The sequence below is a fragment of the Acipenser ruthenus genome, chromosome 4 (genome assembly GCF_902713425.1).
Source record: "Acipenser ruthenus chromosome 4, fAciRut3.2 maternal haplotype, whole genome shotgun sequence".
NCBI classification, from domain to species: domain Eukaryota; kingdom Metazoa; phylum Chordata; class Actinopteri; order Acipenseriformes; family Acipenseridae; genus Acipenser; species Acipenser ruthenus.
The window spans coordinates 68,730,551-68,754,963 of record NC_081192.1 but is presented as its reverse complement, the minus strand read 5'-3'; the positions used below and the strand labels follow the sequence as shown (position 1 = coordinate 68,754,963).

At 37.7% G+C, this 24,413-nt stretch overlaps 1 protein-coding gene across 5 annotated transcripts in view; it reads right to left on the bottom strand.

Moving 5' to 3' along the window:
- Positions 1 to 23,955, bottom strand: part of LOC117400214 (serine/threonine-protein kinase PRP4 homolog) — a 31,979-nt gene extending 8,024 nt beyond the window's left edge. For all 5 annotated transcript variants that reach the window (XR_009328515.1, XR_009328514.1, XR_009328516.1 and 2 more), the window contains exons 1-12: positions 23,802 to 23,955; positions 16,604 to 17,845; positions 16,392 to 16,499; positions 6,640 to 6,801; positions 6,339 to 6,420; positions 5,956 to 6,163; positions 5,196 to 5,269; positions 3,585 to 3,675; positions 3,332 to 3,479; positions 2,293 to 2,430; positions 1,355 to 1,508; positions 1,112 to 1,226 (exon numbers count right to left, since the gene is read on the bottom strand). Coding sequence is in view for 1 of the 5 variants with exons in the window: in XM_059022701.1 (XP_058878684.1) it covers positions 1,112 to 1,226; positions 1,355 to 1,508; positions 2,293 to 2,430; positions 3,332 to 3,479; positions 3,585 to 3,675; positions 5,196 to 5,269; positions 5,956 to 6,163; positions 6,339 to 6,420; positions 6,640 to 6,801; positions 16,392 to 16,499; positions 16,604 to 17,845; positions 23,802 to 23,860 (2,581 nt within the window). In the remaining 4 variants the exon portion in view is untranslated. The remainder of the gene's footprint in view (positions 1 to 1,111; positions 1,227 to 1,354; positions 1,509 to 2,292; positions 2,431 to 3,331; positions 3,480 to 3,584; positions 3,676 to 5,195; positions 5,270 to 5,955; positions 6,164 to 6,338; positions 6,421 to 6,639; positions 6,802 to 16,391; positions 16,500 to 16,603; positions 17,846 to 23,801) is intronic.
- Positions 23,956 to 24,413: the final 458 nt, after the last annotated feature.

Below are 24,413 nucleotides of genomic sequence, written 5' to 3'. Positions count from 1 at the left end.
CGGCAGAGGTCACGCTAGTCTTTAAAAATGTGCATTTGTAAAAAGCATACCATCTCTGCGTTTTCAACCAAACACCTGCGTTCTGAGCAATAGATTGGCTTTTATTACTTTTTGAAAACGAACAACTATCCAAACAAAATCCTGTGTTTGCCCCAGCACTAATTTATTTACAATTCAGCATTGTTGTTAAATTGTTTGAACCAACTGCTAAATCACAATGGAGTCAGTTTATTACCCACCTTACTGCATTTACAATGATCAGTTTCCTTTACTCGTGTTTTTCATTGCCGTTTAAATAATAATAATAATAATAATAATAATAATAATAATAATAATAATAATAATAATAATAATTGGAAATTGCCTGAATTAAATAATTTCACAGAGTAACAGTTATATCCTCCACAATTGTAAATAAAATATATTAAAAATAAATGTGGTTACTGAAATAAAACAAATGCTACAATGTTAACAGGTCTGCAGTTGGTAGCTATCTAACAGCACTGGTTATAGTATCGTAATTTGCATGATTCATGGGTTTGCAGCGATCCTGAATTTCTAAAAGAGTACTGCTTAGTACACAAGTGGTATATCAGACTAGATGCACTTCAGCGATACAAAGTAACCCTATTTCTATCCAATGAAACCATCAGAAAGAAAAAAAAAACGTCACATCCGCAAGTCCTTCAGTTTGAGTGCTTTGCTACAGAATGCGGTTCTGTGACTAATTTTAGATTCAAAAATTGATGTAAACTACTCTCATTCAATCCTGGCATGCAGTAATGGTGCCGCAGGAAATTAATTACGGTATGCTAAGAGGGACAAGACAGGAGTGTGATTAACACACGTTAAACAAATTTATATATCTCCCAAATAATGCACATGTAAATCACAGAAGTTAACTGCAATTGACAGCCCTAGTTTTTTCCTTTCAGAAAAACAATTTTTGTAACTGGAGCTTGACGAACCTGGCCAATACTGTGCTTAAAATAATGTACATACCTCGGAAACAAATTAAAATAATTACTGACAAACCATGACGCTTCCTCTACAGCCTGAAGGCAAGCACTCATGAAAAATGCTAAAAGAAATAAATAAAAGCTTTACTTACTAATTTCGGGTGCTCTGTAGAATCGACTAACAAGGTATGGGGTGATGTCATTGTCTGCAACATGTGAAGCTGAGCCAAAGTCACACAATTTAAGAATTGTCTTGGATTCATTCACCTGTATAAAAAGGGCTTGATTAACAACTTTGACAGTTACATTTTTATAGTTTGGCTTAATTGAAACTCCACCCATTAAATTAAACATTTCAGCAGGTCCTGCTATAAATGCCATTATCTTAAACTTACCAGGATGTTGTCAGGTTTGATATCAGCATGCAGGATATTACACCTTTTCAGAAGTTTCAGAGCCAGGAAAAGCTGCTGGCTATAGGATCGGACTGCTTTTATATGGAGACCCACATCTTTGCCGTACTTCTTCAAAACCTCACGCAAATTCATGCTGAAAACAAACATTTTTACACATTAACACTACTTTAGTTATGTACCTTTTTCAGAATGAATATGCCCCAGGTCTTGGTGATAAATTATTCTGCACAGTACCTGAACAGTTGAAAATACTAATACTAGATAAAATCAACCGTTTATAGCAAAACACAAATCAGAAACATCTACAAGACTTTTTTTTTTTTTTTTTATATAAATTTAGTCGTTGCCAATTATTTTTATTATTTTCTCCTAATTTAGAATGGCCAATTTTTTTTTTTTTAAGCTCCGCTCACCGCTACCACCCCTACGCTGACTCGGGAGGGCGAAGACGAACACGCGCTGTCCTCCGAAGCATGTGCCGCCAGCCGAGCGCTTTTTTTCACACTGCGGACTCACCATGCAGCCACCCAAGAGCTACAGCATTGGAGGACAACACAGCTCTCGGGCAGCTTACAGGCAAGCCCGCAGGCGCCCGGCCAGACCACAGGGGTCGCTGGTGCGCGGTGAGCCGAGGAAACCCTGGCCGACCTAACCCTCCCTCCTCCCGGGCGACGCTCGGCCAATTGTGCGCCGCCCCCTGGGAAGTCCCGTCCACGGTGGGCTGTGGAATAGCCTGGACTCGAACTTGCGACGTCCAGACTATAGAGCACATCCTGCACGCCACGTGGAGCGCCTTTACTGGATGCGCCACTCGGGAGCCACTCTACAAGACATTTTGTGCAAAATCAAAACACTTGTGTTCACCATGAGTGTGACCGACAGACACAGTGTAGAACGGGCCCCATTTTAAATTTTACCTGAGTGGCTCGAACACCAAACAGAGATGCTGCTTGTGGTAGAAATGCCTGAAAAGCCGTAAGCAATGAAACTTGTCATCTGGATCAGCATCATTGAGTTTCTTTAAGAACTCCAGTTCTTTCAGTCCCGTCTTCTGCCTGTAAAAGTATGACAATGTCAATAGGGAAGTAAGCACAGCTATAAATACACACAATATACAAAATAGGCAATGCCATTATATAAAAGGTATTACCAACATAAAGAGAATCTGTCTAAAAGACATTACCTTGTAGCCCCTTCTCATAAACATTATGTCATTGTCATGTAGAAACCAAAAATACTCAAGTAAACATGTAAAGGCAATTAATACCATGTATGACCGAGAGAGAGAGAGAGATCAAACATTCAAAGACATTTAAGACCCTGAATGTACCACTATGTGTAAATCTCAAAGGATCATTAAGAATGAGCTGTGCTTGTATTATAAGATAATCTCGTTAGACTCCACACCGAGCTACTAATAAAGTCTTATTCTGTAACCAAGGGTTTTACTGGCTAGAAGTGCCAAACAATCCAACTGTTAACTGTTCATGGAAAGCATATCCCATAAACTTCAAGCTGCTTATATTAAAAATGTGTATTCCAGCGACACACCTGGAGTTATTTTCTCAAATCCCTTCACACAAACTTTACAACACTTTTGCGTAATTCAAGCAAATGGAATTCTAAAAAACACCATCATTACTATGCTTTTTCATCTGAAACACTGCAGTAGTTTCACTTCTATTGACAATGTATGCCTTTATCTGTTTTTATGTAGGACACTTTCTTTAACTTTTCTTGAAACATAAGACTACATTCATTTTGAAGTCTTTGACTTTAGTTTTCTCGACCCTATTTAAAAACACTTAAGGCTAACACCTATATCTGGCATGCAAAATTTGAAACATTCAATAAATTGCCAACTGTTAAGCATTTAAACTATTAACACCCCTGCCTAAAACGTAGGCTTTTCTGTTTTCAAAATGAAACCACACAAGGCTAATGAAAATTACTCACATGAGCTCATTGTTCCTAATAATTTTCACAGCCACCTCCTGGCTGGCTCTGGCCATATCTCTGGCTCGCACCACGTTACTGAAGACGCCCTGACCTGTATAGCCATAGACGGTGTATCGCTTGTCCAAAACCTCTCCAATATTCACACCTGTCAGACAAACAATATGGTTAAACATTTTAAGTCTGTTGTAACCAGGTTTGTGGCAGGAAATATTTAAACAAAACACACATACTAGGTTAACTTCTAACTTACGATAGTAGCCCTCTGCATCGGTCCAGTTGTCCCTGAGGTTGGGGTTTTCCTTGAAATCCTTGCCAATGCCAGCAGCTCTAAATCTTGCGCTCTGGAAACAAAAATTTTTATTTCAATTGATGTAAACTAACTCTTATGTTACGGGTAGATGCCATTATGATACAGGGTATTAGGTTGATCTATAGACCACTATAGCGATCTCAAGGGCGAGCACTGTAATTTAACCAAATGAGTGAAATAGAGGTACTGACAGTAGGGGTGTGCCGATTTATCAATTTGCACAGTGAACCGTGATTTTTTTCTTCATGATACGATTACCGACAGTGATCCCTGGATCAGCAGTTACATGTGAGATTGCATGCCAAAAACACTGTAGTCTGCAAACAGTGCATAGATTTACTTAGTGACTGTATTGAAAATCTGAGAATAAAATGTATTAAAAAGTACTCTTGCATCCTCTCCTCGCATTTTAAAATCGCTGTGTGTAAAGGATGTTTTTGTCAAGCCTGCTGGAAGTGAACCAGAAAGCTAAGTGGAGGAGGGTTATTGTTGATTATCACAGTTAATTTAATGATGGAAGGCAACATGGCAAAATTCGACCAGGGTGCCAGCATACTTAATCACCTGTGTGCCCTTAATGTTTATTTTTTCCTTTTTTTTTTTTTTTTGCATAAGACCTGCCCAAAGTTCTTGTTAAGAGTCACATTGCTTAAAATCTAAACTATGCGGCACAAATCAAGTACCTTTACTTGGGGTATACCACAAATCTAATTTTAAACGACACCATCAGACCGACAGTACTTTAGTTTAGAATCATCTTTCTCATTGCCATTGCTGTTGAAGACAGCAACGTCAGATCGGAGCCAATGCAGGTATGGCAACGTCTACTACTCGATGTGTAACCTACACAGGAATCATTAAATCATTCAAAACTATCTTAAGCATCTGTGCGCTCTAAAAAACCTTACCAGTATCTAGTGGATTTCATTTACATCCCTACAATATTGTAGAAAACAAACGTATACTTTGAAGCCAAGGTGCACACTTCTTACCAGTTCTATTACTGAATCTACTCCTGAATTATACCAGCATGTAAAACAAGATACAAAATACTTGTATTTTTATGTGTTTCCAAAAATTGCAATTGTACACTATTTATTACTTTTGTATTATTTACAGTATTTGCAATAAGGTTTAAATAATTTTATTTTAAACATTAATCAAAAAACAAAAACAAAGCAGGTTGTGAATCTTATTTGTCCAAAACCTGTTTTATTACAAACACTATCTAATGGGAAGGGACAATCATGCAGTTAAAGTTTCACACTTAATTTACTGTATCATGATACGTATCAAGACCCTCGTTTTGCGATACATATCGTGAAGACACTGCCGACACACACTACTTAATAATCTTAAATAAAATAAATATTACGTATTTAAAAGTAATACAACTTAGGGGAAATGATTAGTTAATTTGGGAGTAAGAAACATGTTACCAAATTTCTGTGGTGTAAAGGCAATACTAGCACTAGGAGTGCGCACTTCCTACTTTATTAAAGCCTAGTGTCAAAAATACTACAAAATGTCTGGAGTTTAGATAGTACTTACATCAAAATATGCTGCAAACATGTCGTCAGATTCTGTAAACATATCTGGAGCCAAGGGCTTTTTTGGATTCAAACCTGCAAAATTTAAAAAGATAATGTAAACAAATGTAATTTAATTTGTCTAGGAGTTAATGTATAAATGTATGTATGGGCTTTTTAAAGAAATACATAGCGTTCAGCCTTCTATTTAGATATAAAGCACTCCCACTTAACATAATCAATAACTTTATACACCAGTAAAGTTAATGTATAGATATAGGTGCACACTTCTTATATTACTAAATACAAGATGTAAAATCTAGAAACATTTTATCATGTGAATTACAAAACTGAAAATACTAAATTCACACATTTTACTTGATGCGATTACAGTTCTATGCTATCTAATACTTTATCCAACACTATTAAACACTCAATAGTGATACATTTACAAAATATTAAAATAAACTTAACAGGTAATAACAAATATTGAGAAGTCTTCCACAGTGCCTTCAATGAGGACTTAAGTTTATTTTATTATTTATTTATATCTCACATACCTAAAAATCATATATAAAACAATTTCAGGGTGTTCAAAATTAAAATTGCTGCAACTTCTTTCAACTTTATTAGAATCTTTTTTTCCCCCCTTTCTCTATGTGAATCAAGTATTACCGGCACTTGACGTAGCTATTACCCATACATTAACTTTACTGGTTCATGAAAACAGATGTAAAATAAAAAAAATAAAAAAAAACCCACTCCATCCCAAGCTTATTTACCATCTTTTTCAACTGCAATCAGGTTGTGCTTGGCTTTCAAATTATCTTCGAAGGTGTCCATATTCTCCCTCTCATATTCCTTCACGTCTGCAGCCACCCTTTCCAAAATATCATCAGGTGAGGGTGAGCGACTACGGGAGCTGCTCTGGGGGCTGCTGGGCTCAGATGGTACAGACATGTTGCTGTCTTCATTCACAGACTTGTATTTCTGAAAAAAAATCGTCAATTTAAAAAAAATATATATATTGCTAAAGTTAAACAAGGTTGCCAAGTTTAAAACCTTTTTACATGGTTATATAAACATTTCAATCCCAGTACCATGACAAGCAAGAGCTCTAGCTAGACCCATTTGAAATAAAAAACAAATAAATAAAACCGCATACCTGCACAATAGCCAGTCGTTGCAATCTTCTTTGTTCAATAAGGGCTTCCTCATCTTCGTCATCTACATCATAATCTTCCAAGCTGTGGTTATATATAAAAAACAAGGCTACTGATATTGTCGGTAACAAACTTAGGACAAAACTACCACCATAAGATCATTTTTATCTTAAGACTTTTCCATAGAATGCTTTCCATGTCCAAGAATAAAGAAAGAAAGGTCATTATATATATATATATATATACACACACACACACACACACATACATACACATACACACACTTAAATGGACAATTCTTACACTTCATCAGAGGAAGATTCCTGATCAATTTTCATCCCTTCAGAAAGGCTGCCTTTAAACTTGTCCTCATCTCTGCTGCGCCTCCGGCGTCTATCCCTGGACCTTGATCTTCGCCTCTGTCTGGATCGGCTTCTCCTCATCATTCTGTCTCGATCTAAAGATCTGAAGAAAACAAACACATACCCTAGTGTGCAAGTGTCATGGTCCGTCAGGAGCAACACAAAAACTGTTAACTTAAACATTTTTAAATGCAGAGAAATTCTTGTTATAACTTAAATTAAGTCTACTTTTCAGTTCACATGTTTGGATTTTAGTACCACTGAGACGGTTTAACAAATAAGACCCTGAAACCTGAAACAATCCTTGTATAAAATTCCTTGATTTGACCTTTGAACCTGTAGTACAATTATACAATTTCCAGTTAATTCATTGGGATTCTCAGAGATAATCAAAACAGAAATGTTGGAAATTTAATACCGGCAAGTATTTAATTTTTTTTTATTTAATGTAAAACCAAAAATGAATCTGGTAATGAGTAGGGATGGGAATTTTAAACGTTTAAAAGAAGTGGTCAAACATTTAATATGCTAGACGTATAACCGGTCACGTGACAAATTTCAAACTCTTTTTTATTAATTTATCAGACAGTAGTCCGTCATGCATCACAGTGGTGCACAAACTTTATATGCAGCCCCTTTTTTTTAGCATACAATTTGTCGCACCCCACCCCCCACGCCACTGACACACATATTAAAGCGTTAGAACTTACCGTTATTTTAACAGATGGTTTCCCCCCCCGATTTCATGTAAATCGGGTATTTTTTCCTAGATTTAACCACAAAACCTTTTATTTACACTTGGCAAGGCAACATTTAGCTACCATGCAGTAGGGGTGAAACCGAATAGTCGAACATTCGACTATTCGATAACGATGGCACCTATCGACAAGTTAATCCAACATTCGAAAGCTAAAAAAAAAAAAAGTATATTTTGAGTTTATTTTAAAGCCTGTACTGCTGATTGGCTCTATGTAGCGGTAATGAAGATTGACTGGAGGGTGGGATTTGTTATTTCTTGTCTGTGATTGGCTAAACTAGAACGTACCTCGGCTAACGATGGCTTCCTCACAGAAAAGTTCAGCATGGAAATACTTCGACAAAGTAAATGAAAACACTGTTAAGTGTAAAATATGTGCAGTGCAATTAAACTACCACAAATCTACAACTGGTATGTTAACCCACCTAAAAGCCAAACACCCTTCTGCGACGCTAGCAACGACAGAAAAGGAAAGAGGACCGCAACAAACCGCCATTGCATCCTTTGCAGTGAGGCCTCGTCAGTGTGACAACGTACGTGCTGAAAAAAGTTTTGTTGAAGGTGAGGGCTTTCGGGAGTTGATGAAATTTGTGGAACCGGAATACACAGTCCCTGCACGAAAAACAATTACCACTCGACTCGAAAAAATGCATGCTGATTCAGCAGCTTCTGTCCGCAGAAACGTGTCAAAGGCTGAGAAGGTGGCGATTACTACAGATGCGTGGACTGCACTGAATACCGAGTCGTACGTCACAATAACCTTCATTTCATAGAGGATTGGGAAATGAAAAACGTAGTTCTACAGACTCGCGCCATGGTAGAGGCATACAGCAGAGAATCTCGCAAATGTGTTGAACACCGCTGTAGACCATTGGGGTTTACTGGGGAAAATCACTTCCTGTGTTCACGACAATGCCAGCAACATCATCTTGGCAAACTCAGAGTTTGTTGAATGGGACTCGAATTTGTGCTTTGCACACACTCTGCAGCTCGCCATCAACGATGGCTTTAAACTTGGTGCCATTCATAATGTAGTTGGTGCGGCCAGCCGTCTTGTGTCGCATTTTCATCACAGTGCAATAGCTACGCAGGCTCTGAAGTTGAAACAAAAACAACAAACTCTGCCTGAGCACCGTCTGGTGCAGTATTGCCGGACCTGATGGAATTCAATCTATGACATGTTTGAGCGCTTACAGGAACAGAGATGGGCAGTTGTCGCAGTCCTGTCTGACAGGGTGTACACAAAGCATTCAGATGCCCACACACTTGACCTGGCTGACGACAGTTGGGACGTTATCGAGGAGCTACTGCCAGTGTTACGATCCTTGAAATGCGCTACAACTGCTTTGTGCGGTGAGTCGGAGGTATCGATCTCTATGATGTACCCTGTCACGTCCACTCTGCTGTCCAAGCATCTGATTTCTACCACAGAAGAGTCCACAAAAGTCTCACAGTTTAAAACAACTGTATCCGAGTCACTTAAGCGCCGCTTGGCACCCGAAGACACAGAAACAGCGCAGAAGGTGGCGCTCATCACTTCATTTCTAGACCCCAGACACAAACACCTGAAGTTTACAGAGGATGCTGTCAGGAATGCAGTCAAAGATAAAGTTGGGGAATTACTTTCCAGTCTCCCGGAGAACACTGATATCGCAGAAGAGGAACCAGGTACATCAGAGGCAAGTGGACCACCCGCAAAGAAACAACGATCTGACAAGGATTCTGCTGTGGCTACTTTATTCGGAGATGAGTACTACACAGACGCCACAACCTCTCTGCAAACGGAACTGGAAAAGTACACACAAGATGAGTGCATTCCTCCCTATGAAGACCCTTTGGCATGGTGGAAGGTGAATGAAAACAGGTACAGGAAGTTATCACGGCTTGCGAAAGCCTACCTGTGCATCCCAGCAACTTCTGTACCAGCTGAGAGAGTTTTCTCGGCTGCGGGCCTGATAGTCAACAGACTGCGCACTCGTCTCCTCCTGGACCATGTGGACATGCTGATTTTTTTAAACAAGAATAACTGAACATGATAATAATAATGGACATTGATAGCCTAATTATTCCTAAAGTTTTTGTTAGGATTATTTTTTTTTGCTTCCATGGAAAGCTAGTGTGTTAATTCCACTCACGTCTTTTTGTTCATTCATTTATTTATTAATGTTATTAAGCTAGCTACATACATACATAGCAAGCTTTTTTTTTTTTTATTCACTGAACTCGAACGCACAGGTATGTTTCCGATTTGATTTAACATAGAGTCTATATGTTGAGTGTGGTTTGAAAACGTGGGAAAAGTAAATCGTTTAGTTAAGTGGACTGTATAAATTAGCTAGCTAGATAGTCTAATGCATTTTGTATTTCGCTGTTATGACCGGAAAACATTATTGCCACAAGGACGCTAATGTTAAGGCATTTGCCTCGCAGCTCACATTGCTAAACTATTATTGAATGAAAATTAAATTAATAATTGAATGCAAATTATACGGGAGACGCCCATATTTTATAAGCAATTGTTACTTTTTTTTTTAAATTGTCACAACCTTTATAATTCATTTGAAATTGTAATTAACGGAAAAGGCTGTGACAATATCGGTAAAAAAAAAATAACGCTTGCAAAATACAAGAGTCTCACACGAGAGTTGACAGGTGTGTTTATGTTATTGCTGCTGTTACTATGGCATATTTTCAAATAAAGTTCAGAATTTATTGCAATTGCAATAATTGTGTCACATTGCATTATTCCGCATTTAATGTACATCTCATTTTGAAAGACGGGGGGGGGATGGGGGATGGTGCGGCGACTATTCGATTAGTCGACCTCAACAGCTGTGGAATTATCGATAGTCAAAATATTTGTCATGCACATCCCTACCATGCAGTATGCTGCAGAGTTGCTGTTACACTCCGACTTTTAAGAATGCGTTAACATTTATTTTGCTAAATCTGGACTTTTGGTTAAATCTAGGAAAAAAATAAGCAATTTACATTAAATCGGGGGGGAAAAAAACAGCTGTTAAAACATTAGTGCTTTTTTTCCCCTCCCACTTGACCCCCTACATGGTAGCCATCATTTCGGCTCTGTTCACAGCAGTTTCACTCACACTCGCCACTTCAAACATCATTTCTCCGGTTGTCCTAGAGTGATCATCAAAGGCTCGTTTGAAAGGTACTGACTCTCAGTGCCCCCCACTTTGCGCACCACTGCTGTATCCGACTGAGGTGGTGCCAGAGTAAGGCTGACATATAAAAAGGAAGGGGTTTGGCAATTGCCTCCAAGTAGTTTATGTAATTGATGCAACAGAAAGATTGACACTGGGGTGTTATCCTTGGTCGATCTGGCACTTCAGTGGCGCATTCTGCGTTCTTGCTGTAATAGGCGTGCCAGTATTCAGTACTTGTGGCACGATAGTTAATGACAAGCGTTTTTTCTGATGTTTTTTATGTTTAATAAAATGGCATCTCTAAACAAAGGAATGGGGCAAAGTAATTAATTTCAAATGGTGAAGCAGAGGAACTGGACGAGAAAACCATGGTATGTAAATTATGCCAAACAAAACTGGCGTACCACAAAAACACAAGTTCAATGCTTCACCATTTGAAATTAAAACATTCAGAAATTACTGTGGATGGAGCTATTGATGGCAGTAAAAAGAAAACATCCATAACATTTGCTGAATGCAGCAGTTTTTTTAAATCGATGTAAGATTATCCCAGTAATCATCAATTGCAAAATAAATATTTTTAATACAACTTTTTGTCCAATACACGTCTGTCTTAAAACATTTAAGTATGTTTGAGTAGTTTTACGTTTACAGAGCTCTAAAGTCAATACAGTAAGTAGGGCTGTACCAAATTCACGGTACATTTTCGTAAACTTCACAGTCATAACATTTGAAATATCTTAAATTTCACGGTTTCAGCTATTTAAATCTTACATTTCACGGTGGTGTAACAAAGTATGAACATGTAGTTAATTAACAGCAAAATACATATTTAAAGTCCTGAAGTTACTGGTTTTAAACGTATGCAACAGTAACTCAAATCTAAAAAAATCTATTCTGAAATGCTGTTTTTCTTCATTCCCCGCCTGTGTGGTGTAAATACCTGTCCTTATTTAAACACAGCTCTCTCTGCATCCATGGAGTTTGTTGGAAATGACAGACAGCGCCAAGCTAGGGACGGGTCTGTAGCTAGACAATATATCCAGAGACTAAAAAATATAAAATGTGAAATCTCTGAAATTACTGACATTTATTTTATTTATTTTTTGTCCTACTGTGTTTATGTATTTTTCTGCTCACTTCTTGGTATATATTTGGCTTCCAAATTATTTTACATGATCCGCTGCAGTAATGATTGAAGCACTTTTTGATGTATTTTGGAGCACATAAAATATAGGTCTAATTTGACTCGCCTGATGGTACTTACAGTTGAGATCCGTAGGTCCTACTAAACCAGCCCCGGATGTCCGTGTCTACCAATCAGTGAGTAGTGCCCAGTTATTGGCTGTTGTCAGGTGTCAATCAATAAATCCTGTCCTGTTCATGATGAGCTTTCTTTTTTAAACTGAAAGCTAACAATCAGGAACCTGCAACTGTACATATAACTGCATTGGATTTTACTATAGGGTAAAAGTACAGAACAGACCAGATTTCAGTCTGTGACACGTTTTTCATGGCCGTGAATTTGGTAGGGCCCTATCATAAGACAATGAAACCTGTTGTATTAATTGTAATAATTTCTCAAAATATTATATAAATCTCACAAAATATAATTGTTTGGATTGTACAATTCACCTTGATTACATTTCAGCACAAAAAAAATCTAAAAGTGGATTTTATTGTCTAAGTTTGTTTTTAAGACAAGCGGCCATTGCATTTCCAGACTTAGCTTTGTAGGAGGTGATGGATTTCGAGATGCGATTAAATTTGCTGAGCCATACGTGCTGATGTGTAAAACAATAACAGCGAGGCTGTGTGCTGCAGCTGTTCATACAAAACTTTCAAAAGGAAGAAAAAGATGTGATTACCACACTCGTGGACCACATTCCCCATTCTTCCCATAGGCGGGTGGCTTTACTTGAAATTGTTCTGTATGATTTCGGACTGAATGGCTGTTTATGTGGAGTACTATTTTTGTTTGTATATTGGAACTACTGCACTAAAGTAATGGACCTCCGAGAAACATTTCAAACAAGTAGGCCAGGCATCTCTTTTTAACAATTCAATGTAAAGCTTGTGTAAATATGTGAATTTGAATTTAGTAATACAGTATCCACCACTTACACCGTGCACGGTTATTTCGGGCAGCCGTTTTCAGGCAGAGTTAAGAGAGGATGAGCTTGTGAAAGGAGGAATGAGAGCCATTGTTCACTAAAAGCTAAAAAGAAAAAAAAAAAAATTAAGCAGTTTCCTACTGCTTTGAACCGCAACTGTTGTCCGTCTCATTATATCCTGGAAACCCTGCATCTCAGCGCTACAATACGTAAATAAATCCTGTTCGCCTGCAGGGCGTATCACCTTCAACCTCCGTCTCAATCTCCTGCCTGTCACTCAGCAGCGAATGCACACATCCACACGGCTACCCAGTCACAAGCATTAATACCCTGTATCTAAACAAGGGATTTATGGGGTGCTCCCTAATAAAAGCTGAATCTCAAAACGATAATATAGTACAGTAATTGTTACAGCTGTGTATAATGGTATTTAAAACAGGATTAATTTATCCGCTTTTTTACATATCCGCCCTTACTATGGTCCCAATCGGATATGCGACAGATTACTGTACTTTTTATTACATTCATAGTTTTTAATACATCTTTTTTATTAGTGTAATGAGTGTTTTAATAAATTTAAAAAGAAAGGAAGAAGAGCTGTCTAAAGCGGCAGCAAAGTGTTCTAGGATTGACTTAATGTTCAAGTAAGAAATGGGTGCACAACAATTCGTCCCCGACAATAATAATATTAACCCTTTGCGGTCCTATGTCGGACCTGGTCCGACATCGTAATTTTCCCTTTCCGGTCCAACATCATCAAAAAGATGCAAAAAACAGGTCTCTAGTCGTTTTTTCTCCGGAAAAAGCCGAGAAAACCATTCAATGGCCGAGTGAGACCGATAGGAGCCGAGAGAAGCCGAAAAAAAACGGGCGTATCTCATGAATACTGATAGACCCGACACCACACAGATAACACGGACATTAACAAACAAGATAGCTGCTTCCGCATCCAGCGCTCACAGAACATCACAGTCATTTGCAGAGCTTTTTTTTAGATGCTATAGTAATAAAATAACAACTTGGATCGCATTATTATGTAAAAAATATAGCAAACAAGGGGTGGGGCGGGGCTGGAGATGCAGTACTGAGTGTCCTGTTGATATGCAGTGCCTTTTAAACCTGTTTTACTGTGAAAAAAATACTTTTAAACAACGTGTCTAAAATAAACTGCGCGTGTGAAAATAAATTGGACCCGACGTGCCTGACACGTGCTGAATAAATGGACCGCAAAGGGTTAATGTGAACTTACAGTTGTCAATTACAGTAGGCCTACTGCAGAAAGGATGAAATTAGACAGAATGAAATTGAATTGTGACAGAATGGGCTTAAAATTGCAATACTTTAAAAAGCAATGGTGCAATACAAATTCCAACTCCTTTAATGTCTTCAGTGTATATACATTGCTAATTTACACACACATTTAAATGACCGTTGTTATTTTGTAATTCTGTGTTATTTTGTAATTCTGTGTTATTTCCCCCCCCCCCCCCCCCAAAAGACCAATGCTAAAAATGAACACACAATAGGTAGATCATTATTAATTCTGCTAAAATTCTTACCAAAAAAAGACAAAAACTGCTATGACATGGTTCAAGTAGCAGTTCCCTGTGCTATGAAACGAGTAGGAGAGAACAAAATAGTGAACAAAACATAACTTTAGTTCTGCTTTAACTAGTAAAACGTGTGCTTTCACAAAAGGGGTTAGAATGTGAATGCTTAAAAACACACTTTTTTTTTATGCAATGCAGCATAACAAAACTGTAAATCCTTTGTAACTGTAAATTTCAAGAACTGTGAAACTATAGTCTCTCAAATGTAAACATCTAACATTATGTACGTCCAGCTGTTTATCATTGTGATGCTGAGCACTCTCCGTTGCCTGACGAAGTTTCTATTTATTTTTTCAAAGCTGCGTTGTTTGTACAGGTTTTGTAACAGCGTTTAGCAAACTACAGTAGCACAGACACTGCAGACCGAACAACTCATTTGACCACTATCGTTATTAAACTCCAGCCATGGGTAAATCTTCAGCCAGATTGCCTGAAAATCTATCTTTAACTTTCCCGTCACTGACATCGCTTGTTTGTGCTGTTGTATCACTAAGGCTGTATCTAAGCCTCTAGTCTAATCTATGTATTAAGTGGTGCGTGACCCAAGTTTAGTAAAAATACCCTGAATATTTATTTTTTGCTAAAATTACCCTTTGTATTTTTTCATTATGAAAGTTTGTTGTTTTCAAATTGGATTTTATACCATTTTATTTTTCCAATGGAAGTAACCTATATTTTATTTTTGTAACAATTAGTGTGTGAATCACTCAGAAAACAATGATTTGTGTTTGTTTGAATTACAATTTCATTACCATAATAGGCTCTCTGTATTGATGTATATGAAATCACCCTTGGGTTGAATTTATGTTTTGCCTTTTTGCCCCCTAGAACTGCCTTGGTGCCCCTGAATCTTCACACCCAACGATGGCAACATTGCCTTGCCCTTTACGACCTTTACGTCATGCCCTGGAATCTAAAACATGCTACATTAAAAACCGGAGCAATACATCAATAGCTGCCACCTTTCAACATGCCTTGCAGGATACTGTAAACATCTAGTTCACGCACCATATAAACTAACCAAGTTCATTTAAACTATATTGAGAACACAAACAAATTCAGTCCTGAAGAAAAATGGAAAAGGAAAAAAGAAAAGAACTTTAGCTCGCAGCGAAACGAACACGGTCCCTTTTCTCGCAGATAAGTGTGAACAGCAAGCACATTGATACATTGTTTCAAACGAATCAAACCAGACGGAGTCCGTTTGAAACAGACCCAGTGTGAATACACCCCAAGAAACAAACTATTCTAAAAATATTATATTATCTGAAAATGTGTTGAATATGTATATAGTTCTATCTCCACTGGCAACTTTAATTGCAACCATTGTTTCATTGAAGAGGACATTTCAATATATACTTTAAGCTACCAGTCTGTGTGTTCTAGCCACAGCTACCTGACTGCCTGCCTGCTAAACCCTAGACTGGACACTTGACATGTTAATTTATTCTCTTTTGGAAAAAGCAGGAGTGGGGTATGGATTGGCAGCAGCTCCTGTTAAACGCATCACTCTTACCTTGACTTACTTTCACCAACAAGATGCAACGTACTGGTTAAGAATGATCATAAACATCTGAGTCATGATAAAAGCACAAGGAGGACACACAAGATACTTTTGCCATGAACAAATACTTTTAATGAAATTGTTTTTTTAATATAAAAGATTTGTAAAATTACTAGAAATGTTGTATTTAGCTTTTGTTTTATTAAAAAGTTCAATAAATGCTAGTCCATAATCTGTTACCATGAAGTATTGTATAATACTTTTGTCTGCGACTGTATAAGACTTTGATGGAACCAATCACTAACGCTGCCCGACCCATGAATGATTTGGACCAGGTAATATGGTCTCCCATTCTTCCTTTTTTTGTTGTTGGGGTAATTGTCAGAATAATACAAGTGGCCACTCAAGTCTAGCCCAAGCAGTCTGCAGTGTAGTGAGAGGTTCTCATCAAAGCAATGTTTGGTACCAAGATTGATGTCCCTCATGCCTCTAGTATTTTACTGGTGAACTCAACAAAGCAGATACCCCAATAAAGACCTACCTCCTCCTGAAAGGAGATCTGCTCCTCCTGCGTGGGGACCGCCTCCTCAACGGGGACCTACTGAGCCGCCTCCTGGGGGGCAGCGGGCTTGCATCGCGCGGTCTCACTCTGCAACAAAAAATAAATAAAAATGATGATGTAGCAAGGAGGGGAAAAAATTAAGTTATAACATTATTGCAGTGTTTTCCTCTTGGTACAAAGACCAACAATACCTGACTGGTGAAGGTCTCTGTCGATCTAATTCTCGCCGCCTCCGATCAGGTGATCTGCTCCTTGCCCTTTTAGAGGGAGATGTATTTCGGGAGGGAGACTTCCTATCTGTTACTGCAACAGCAGCAGAAGGGGGCGACCTGCTGCGCTTGGACGGCCTCTCTCTCCCTTTTGGGGAGGAGCTGCGGCGTGGAGGGCTGTGCCCACGTTTCCTGCTAGGGGACCGATTTTCCTTTCCTGAAGAGGCATCCTTTGAAGGAGACTTAGCTGGTTTCTTGTCTCTCTCGGTCTCTGACCTCCTAGACTTCCTCTCCTTGGACCTGGATTTCCGTTCCCGGGATTTGCTCCTCCTCTCTGCCGGGGGAGATTTGGACTTTCGGCTTCGCTCCTTGCTTTTGCTCTCATTGACAGGTGGTGACTTCTTCCTTTCCTTTGCTCTGCTCTTTTCTATTTCGGTTGTGGTTGGGGATGTCGATTTCTTTGTCCGCTCTAGTGAAGAACGCCTCTTGAATGTCGGAGACTTGGACTTTTTTGTCCGCTCTTTGGACCGGCTTCTCCTTGCAGGGCTCTTCGAGCGTTTCCTTTCTCTTGATCTGCTCCGTGCTTTTGTCTTTTCCTTTGTCCCTCCTTCACTGGTGCTACCCTTATTTTTCTTTTTATCAGATTTATGCTTTGCCCTGTCTTTGGACTTACTCCTGCTTCTCCTCTTTGAGCTTGACTTGCTGTCTGCAGGCTCTTTTTTAGCTTTGGAATCCTTAACAAGCTGTGAGCCCTGGCCTTTGAGGGCCAAAGCATGGGAAGGGCCTCGTTCACCATTTCTCGTCCTGTCCTGAATCTCACCCTCCTCCTCTGAACCCGAGTTATAACCCTGTAATATCAAACCCATTCCTGACTTAACCTTCCCTTCCATCAGTTCATTATCTAGCTCTGCTTTTATCATTGCCCTCTGTTTCTCCAGATCTTCCAAGACTGCCATGTCATCAAACTTGGGTGGTTTGGAAGGGGTGCCATCTTGTTTTTTGGCATCCGCTGTTTCCTTGCGCTTGTGTTTCTTATGTTTATGCTTGTGCTTATGCTTTCTGTCCTTCTCCTCTTCAGAGGAGTGTTTGTGTTTCTTGTGTTTACTCCGATGTTTGTGTTTCTTCTTCTTGTGTTTGCTGGGTTTGGACTCAGCTTTTTCTTCTTCTGGCACGTCTCCATTCTCTTCACTCCCGCTTTTCTCAGAGCTCTCTGCATCGTCTCCTCTGTATAAATAAACACAATCAATCAACCAATATGAACAAAAACTATTTTTGAAAAAAGACAACACAGATTTAGGGGAAAAAATGTCAAAGCTTAAGGCCACCCAAATTTACCACCACATGTTCTCACCATGTGGCATTCGTTATAGTCACACACCACCACCAACCGTGGGTACCTTTTCTCCAGCACTTGTGTTTTCTGTATTATCAACTAGGGGTGGGAATTTCGAGTAATTTAGTGCGGGAGTACTCTCGCGTTAATTTAGAGTACTCGAATCTAATGCCAGACAATATTATTATACATATGTGCTACAAAAATTACCACGTTAACACTAGAACCGCCACGGTTATACTCATACCTAAAACCGCCGCAGGCAGTCATTAAAACGGTACATTTTAAACAACATCAATATTAAAATGAAAATGAAAGACAACTATCTGATACAACTCAAGCACATCACATCAAACATCTGCACAGCCAAAACGCTGTATTTAAATGAACAATTAAACATAAAAGGGTATATTTTCTAACTTACCACTGGTGTTCCGCGTTTGCGGTTTTTATCTTTAAAAAAAATCTCTCCATATATTAAAATAAGGATAAAATCGGTACAAAATAGTTTTTAATTGAAACATCGGTAAAAATTGGGGGAAAAATCTCAGAAAAAAAAACACGTTACATGTGGAATATGATGAGTAGCAGTTTCTGATTAATAATGTCCCTGGCATGTATGACAAATCAGAATCTGTGCAAGTCGAAGCCACATTTTCCCAAGTTAGCTGGTACTTTGCAATCACTGTGCTGACGGAAATAGGATCTACAGAAGGTATGAACATGACATCAGGACAAAACAAGCCAGGTTTATTCGCCTTGAAATCATAAAAAAAAAAAGAATTGACAACAAAAGCATCACCATTTTCTGTCAAATATTTACAATTAAGATTGTCGGCATTAGGCAGTGTTTTACTACAGACAGTACTATTGCACAAAATCTCCAATACATACCTCTCTGCAATAAACAGTGGCTGTCCAGCAAAGCACAGCGCTCTGAAAAACTCATTAACACAGTCATTCTGCGCCTTCTTTTTATTAAAGCATGTGTAAAAGCTGGATAAATGGATTGCTTGTCTCTCAGTTCACTTTCTTGTTTTAATTTAATGTATTGCTTATTTTTCAGTATGCAATGCAGCAGTATTTGCAGTGCTATGCATCCTCTGCCTCATCTGACCCACTTCTGCTATTTTTGCATACTTCGAAACATTTGTTTTCTTTTGAATATTCATTAACTGATTTACGTTTTCTCCCCGTTCCTCATCCACTAAAAATATTATATTTTCGTGTAAGTTATTATTTGTTTATTTAGCAGAGTATTTCTGTAAGTATTTCAATTTAGTTTTTGATCAAGCTAGTAGTTACTACACCCAGCAACTGCCACAACAATCAGACTTTGATTGGCCAACATAATCAGGTAATAGTGTTTGTGAAATGACAGAGAACCACGTTTGAATGTTATTTGATCCTCTGACATCTAAACTTCTGCTGTATCCTAGGATGTACAGTGTAGAGCTGCGTGTCCGAAGGTTTGTTTGCTAGCCAGAGATTCGAAGGTTGTTTTAAACCTTCAGAGGTTCGTCAGGACGGGTTCACGCACTGTGTATTTATTATTTTTTTCTTTCTACTAACAGAAACCGTGACAATGTTAATTTCGAAAACTGAGCAACATCTGCCCCTCCCCACTCCAGCTCGTGTTATCCAGAGCCAAACCTTTAATTTCTTCATTTTGTGTTGTACAGCGTAAACTGCATTGAAAGAAATGTCTCAAAACCCCTCTGCTGTTTGGGATTTTTTTGTTAAATGCCCAGACAACCAAAAAAAAAAGAAGATGAATGCAAACTGTGTAAGCGACTTGTATCATGGAGGCACAACCAATCTCTGGGGTCACTTGACAAACGTAAGTTCATATTATTATTAGTACTGTATTAATATTTTTTGTAGTAGTAAAATGTGACTGATAACCTGCTTGGAACGGTGACTGTTTACTAAAGCTTTGTCCGCTGCAGTTGGTGCTGGTGCAATGCAAGTTTATTGTATAGATCGCAAGCAGGCTCAATTACGTGTAAATAAACAACGTGTATTTTTATTTTAATTAATTATAAAAACTTGATTACTGTTCTATATAACGTATTTTTAAACTACATGTGAATGTTTTATTCCATTTACATGGCTTACCTGTAAAATAATATGATTTTCAATCAACTATAAACAAGTAGCTATGGTGACGTCACCAATAAGTTACGCAAATGAGTACCATCGAAGTTTCGAACCTTCAGCAATGTGTTCCGAACCTTCAAAGGTCAAAATGTACCCTTCGTTGCAGCCCTACTTAAAACCGACGTCCAGTTAAAAAAATAAATAAATAAATCCTGTCATTTTTCAGTAAAATTCTGAATAAACTGGAACACTACTTACCACATATAAAGCACTACTTCAAAAAATGAAAAAAAATATAATAAAATAAACATTTTAAAAGAAACTAGTGTGTAAACAGGTATATGTACAAAACTGTAAAAAACGAAAGTAGTTTTTAATTTAAAACGAAAATAGTTTTTAATTTAAAACAAAAGTAACATGTGTTAGCTCTTGCGTGTGTCACTCGGTGCAGCACAGAATCCAGGTTGAGCTGCTGCAGCCTGCAGCTTTGCAGTTTTCTGATTGAAATGTTTCTGCTGAAGCGCTGTGGCTAGCTTCAAGATAAAATCTCTCCTACTGATATTTTCCCTGGTGCATTCCTTGTACACAACGAAGAAATTGATGGATGCCAAGTCCAGTAGAGATAACAGGATATTGTGTGTGTGTGTGTGTGTGTGTGTGTGTGTGTGTGTGTGTGTGTTTATATATATATATATATATATATATATATATATATATATATATATATAAAGAATATTGTAGGTTATATTCAAAATAAAAACATGTATTAAAGTCAGTCAATTACGGCTTTGTTGGTACAGTAGTATATTTAACAGTAGTAGTATTTTAATTCAGAACGGTATGATTCTGAAAATTTCTTTTAAATCCGGTACGTATTGTAGCGGCATGTAAAATTTCCCATTAACGACCTAACCCTAACAGCAAAATGAGATGTTACACATGCATAGAACTGCGTGAAAAGTAAAAGGCAATGCAATTTAGCAAAACCAAAAGATTTAAAAAAAAAAAAAAAAAAAAACAGGTTTCCAGAATTAAAACAGTATCCAAAATTGCAGAATATAGTCCTCGGCAAGGTAACGTCACAGTTCACTTGCAAATGAAAATGCAGAAAAGAAAAGATAATATATATCACAGTATCTAAAACTGTTTAATGATCATGGTTGGCGATTTAAATAAAAAAAAAAAATTGGATTTAATTTAAATCAGACTTTCTTGATTTAACACTAGAAGCCCTGCGGCAGTCATTTTGGTGGTTTTTGATTTTAAAATGTAATTTTCTCCAGTCGTGTAATACATATGGGGCTGCGCGTTCATGTACCTTTCTGTCTGTATGTATTAAATATTCTCACAAAGCATGAAACGCGGAAGTGCAGAAATAAAGGAGATACATTACATTATACCTAAAATCCCTGGGAGCAGTCAAATTGACTGACACACAGAAAACAATTGTATTTTGATTATAGAGAACGGTATTCTACTTTACTATTTTTATTTACCAGTCTGAAATGTGTTTAGTTGTAATTAGAATAGTCTCTATTCTCTGCCTGAGTGAATGACTGACAGTCTATTGTTTTCAATCAGCCTTTTGAAGGCTGGCACCCACTTGCCAGCTGCGCTGCTTTGGGTCAGTCAGTTAGCATCGGGACTAGTAAAAATAAATACCAGAGACCGTGGAGTTTTACAAAGAAACAAAATATGGAGTTGATGTTTTGGATCAGATGGCACGGAAGTATTCTGTGAACGCTGGCTCCCGACGGTGGCCTGTTCAGGTGTTTTACAATGTATTGGACCAAGCAGCCATCAACTCCTGGGTACCTTACAAAGAATGCACGGAGAAGAATTTACCAAGGAGAGAATATATTTTACAGTTAGCACAGGAACTTCGCAAGAAGCATTTGGAACAGAGGGAAACTACCAATCGTGTACCCACAGCTGAAGCTGGCAAATCCGCTGAGAGCTGCAAGAGACGCCAATGCCAGGTTGGCAAGTGCAATAAGAATAAAACTGGACAGCTGTGCCCTGTGCAGCAAGGTGGCGTGGAGAAGCGCATTATCTGTATTGATAGTGAACAGCCTTCGACTCAAGGTAAAGGAATACCCTTTTGTCAAAAAAAAAAAAAAGAAAGTTTGACTTTTTTTATAACTTCTTGTGCTGTGCGCTTCTGTAAAAAAATTTTTTTTCTAAGTTTATTTATCTAGGTTGTTCAGTTGTTTTTGCTCATCTGATAATAAACAGATTGATGTTGAAAAGTTAAATGTATTGCTATAGTTTCAGTTTTATAAGTATGTATGTTGTAAAACGATGTCTGTTCAGATGTTTATTTACATTTTCTTGTTTTGATTTGTAAAATAAATGTTCATTATATATATATATATATATTATATATATATATATATTATTCGGTTGTTCAGATGTTTGTGACATTCAAAAAAAAAAAATATATACATCCAACTGTTTCTCCTTTTGTTATACTATTTACAGTGTTTTGAATACAGCCGTCAGAAAGACTGCTGCGGGGCTTCTAGGTAGGAGTATATCTCCGGTCTTTCTAGTGTTAAATCGATTATTATTTATTTATTTATTTATTTATATGTATTTTTTTTGTAGTACCCGTAGTTGTAGCTCTACAGTATCTCCAAACTATAAATTAAAGGATGTTGAAAATGATGGTTTGTGAATAGTTACATACCAAACTAAATTATTCAATCTTAAATGAATACATAAATAAAGCAAATTATTTATCATTGTGACATCCTCTAAATGAACAACAATATGTGAACTGCAAAGGCAGTTCAATGATGGCTGATTTCCCCCCACCCAAAAGTTAAGCGTGTCCAAAAAATACTTTACTTTTATACAACTGCAAATCCCTTTAAATTGTATACAGTGGGTGCGAATATGCATTATATAGTATATTGTGGTACAGAACAAGGCTACCAGGTCATACAAGCACTGCATGCCAGTACCTGAATGATTATTATTATTATTATTTTGTTTTAATATTAGGTGTACGGAAGAGTATTTGTGTTTATTAAAATAAGTTGTTGTTGACAAACAAGTTAAGACCCATAGTCACAAGAGATTTTATATCAAACACTAAATATTACTTCAATACTAAAGGTATAGGAATAGAAAAAATGTGATTATATTTTGAACGAACAGGACATCCCACAAAAGCACAAATCGTCAAACTGGACACTAGTTTTGCCAGGTGGATTTGACAAGCACAGGCCCATTTCCGTAATTGTTCTCTTAAAAAGAAAACATATCCCTTTACAGTTAATATTCACCACTGTCACCTGTATTTTGTATGTTTTCTTTCAGTCGATGTAACATTGGTAATTATATACTGCTGTGGAGCTGCAGTGCGGCGCAGCAAGCTTCTGACTGCCCTTGTCTGGCCTGCCACTATAGATTAACTAACTCGGCACTGGTCGTTATTATTCTAGCCACACCATCAATTACTTTATAAATACATACCCCCGGGTTTGACATGTAAGCAAACATATGTCTTTATAAATGAAAATATATGTTTTTGTTTTTTTTAAAAAAAGCATACATTTTAGTAATCTTTTTGCGCCTTTAATCAACGTCCCATCCACGTTTTACAGTTTGACTTAACACAGGAAACAATAACACAACGTTTTGCTTGTGGATTTTTTTTAGCATGTAAATCGGCTGAAACGTTTTTAGATTATTTTAGTCTACAGCGTAGAAAATATGATACAACTGAATGTAATCCCTTACTCCTGTTCTTTGCCGCTTTCCACGCTTTTTCCGTCTACCTCCATCTCGACGTCGGCCATTTTCACCCTGCAAACACAAGCTTCGCTCCTCCTCAACGCGCCTGCGCAGTATGAGTGAAAAGGGACGAATAACAAGAGCGAGTGAGTGACCTCGGTTCCCAGGGACCGTCCAACAGTTAAATAACCTGTATTAAAGTTACATCAGTGCTAATCAAGATAAAATACTAAAATACTTTTTTTTCTGCAGAATTAAATGAAATGTTGTACATATGCACTATTTTACTAGTGAAATCAAGTCACTTGTGCTTACATAACATAACATAACATAACATAAACAAAATAAAATGGTGTATGCATTTTTTATTTTTTATTTTTTTTGGGGGGGGGGGGGGGGGTGATAATGTAATTGTAGTAGAGTCCCTGTTGAAAAACAATACTGTATTACATACTGTTCGATGTGCATGAATTTAAATTTGGATGGAATTTATATAATGCACTAAAATACATTCACCGCAATTCATGACAAGCATCCCTCGACGCAACCTTTAAATACAGTATATTTGTGTCAGAAAGTAGTACTGTCCTTTATGGTGAAACATTAAAAAGTAATTTG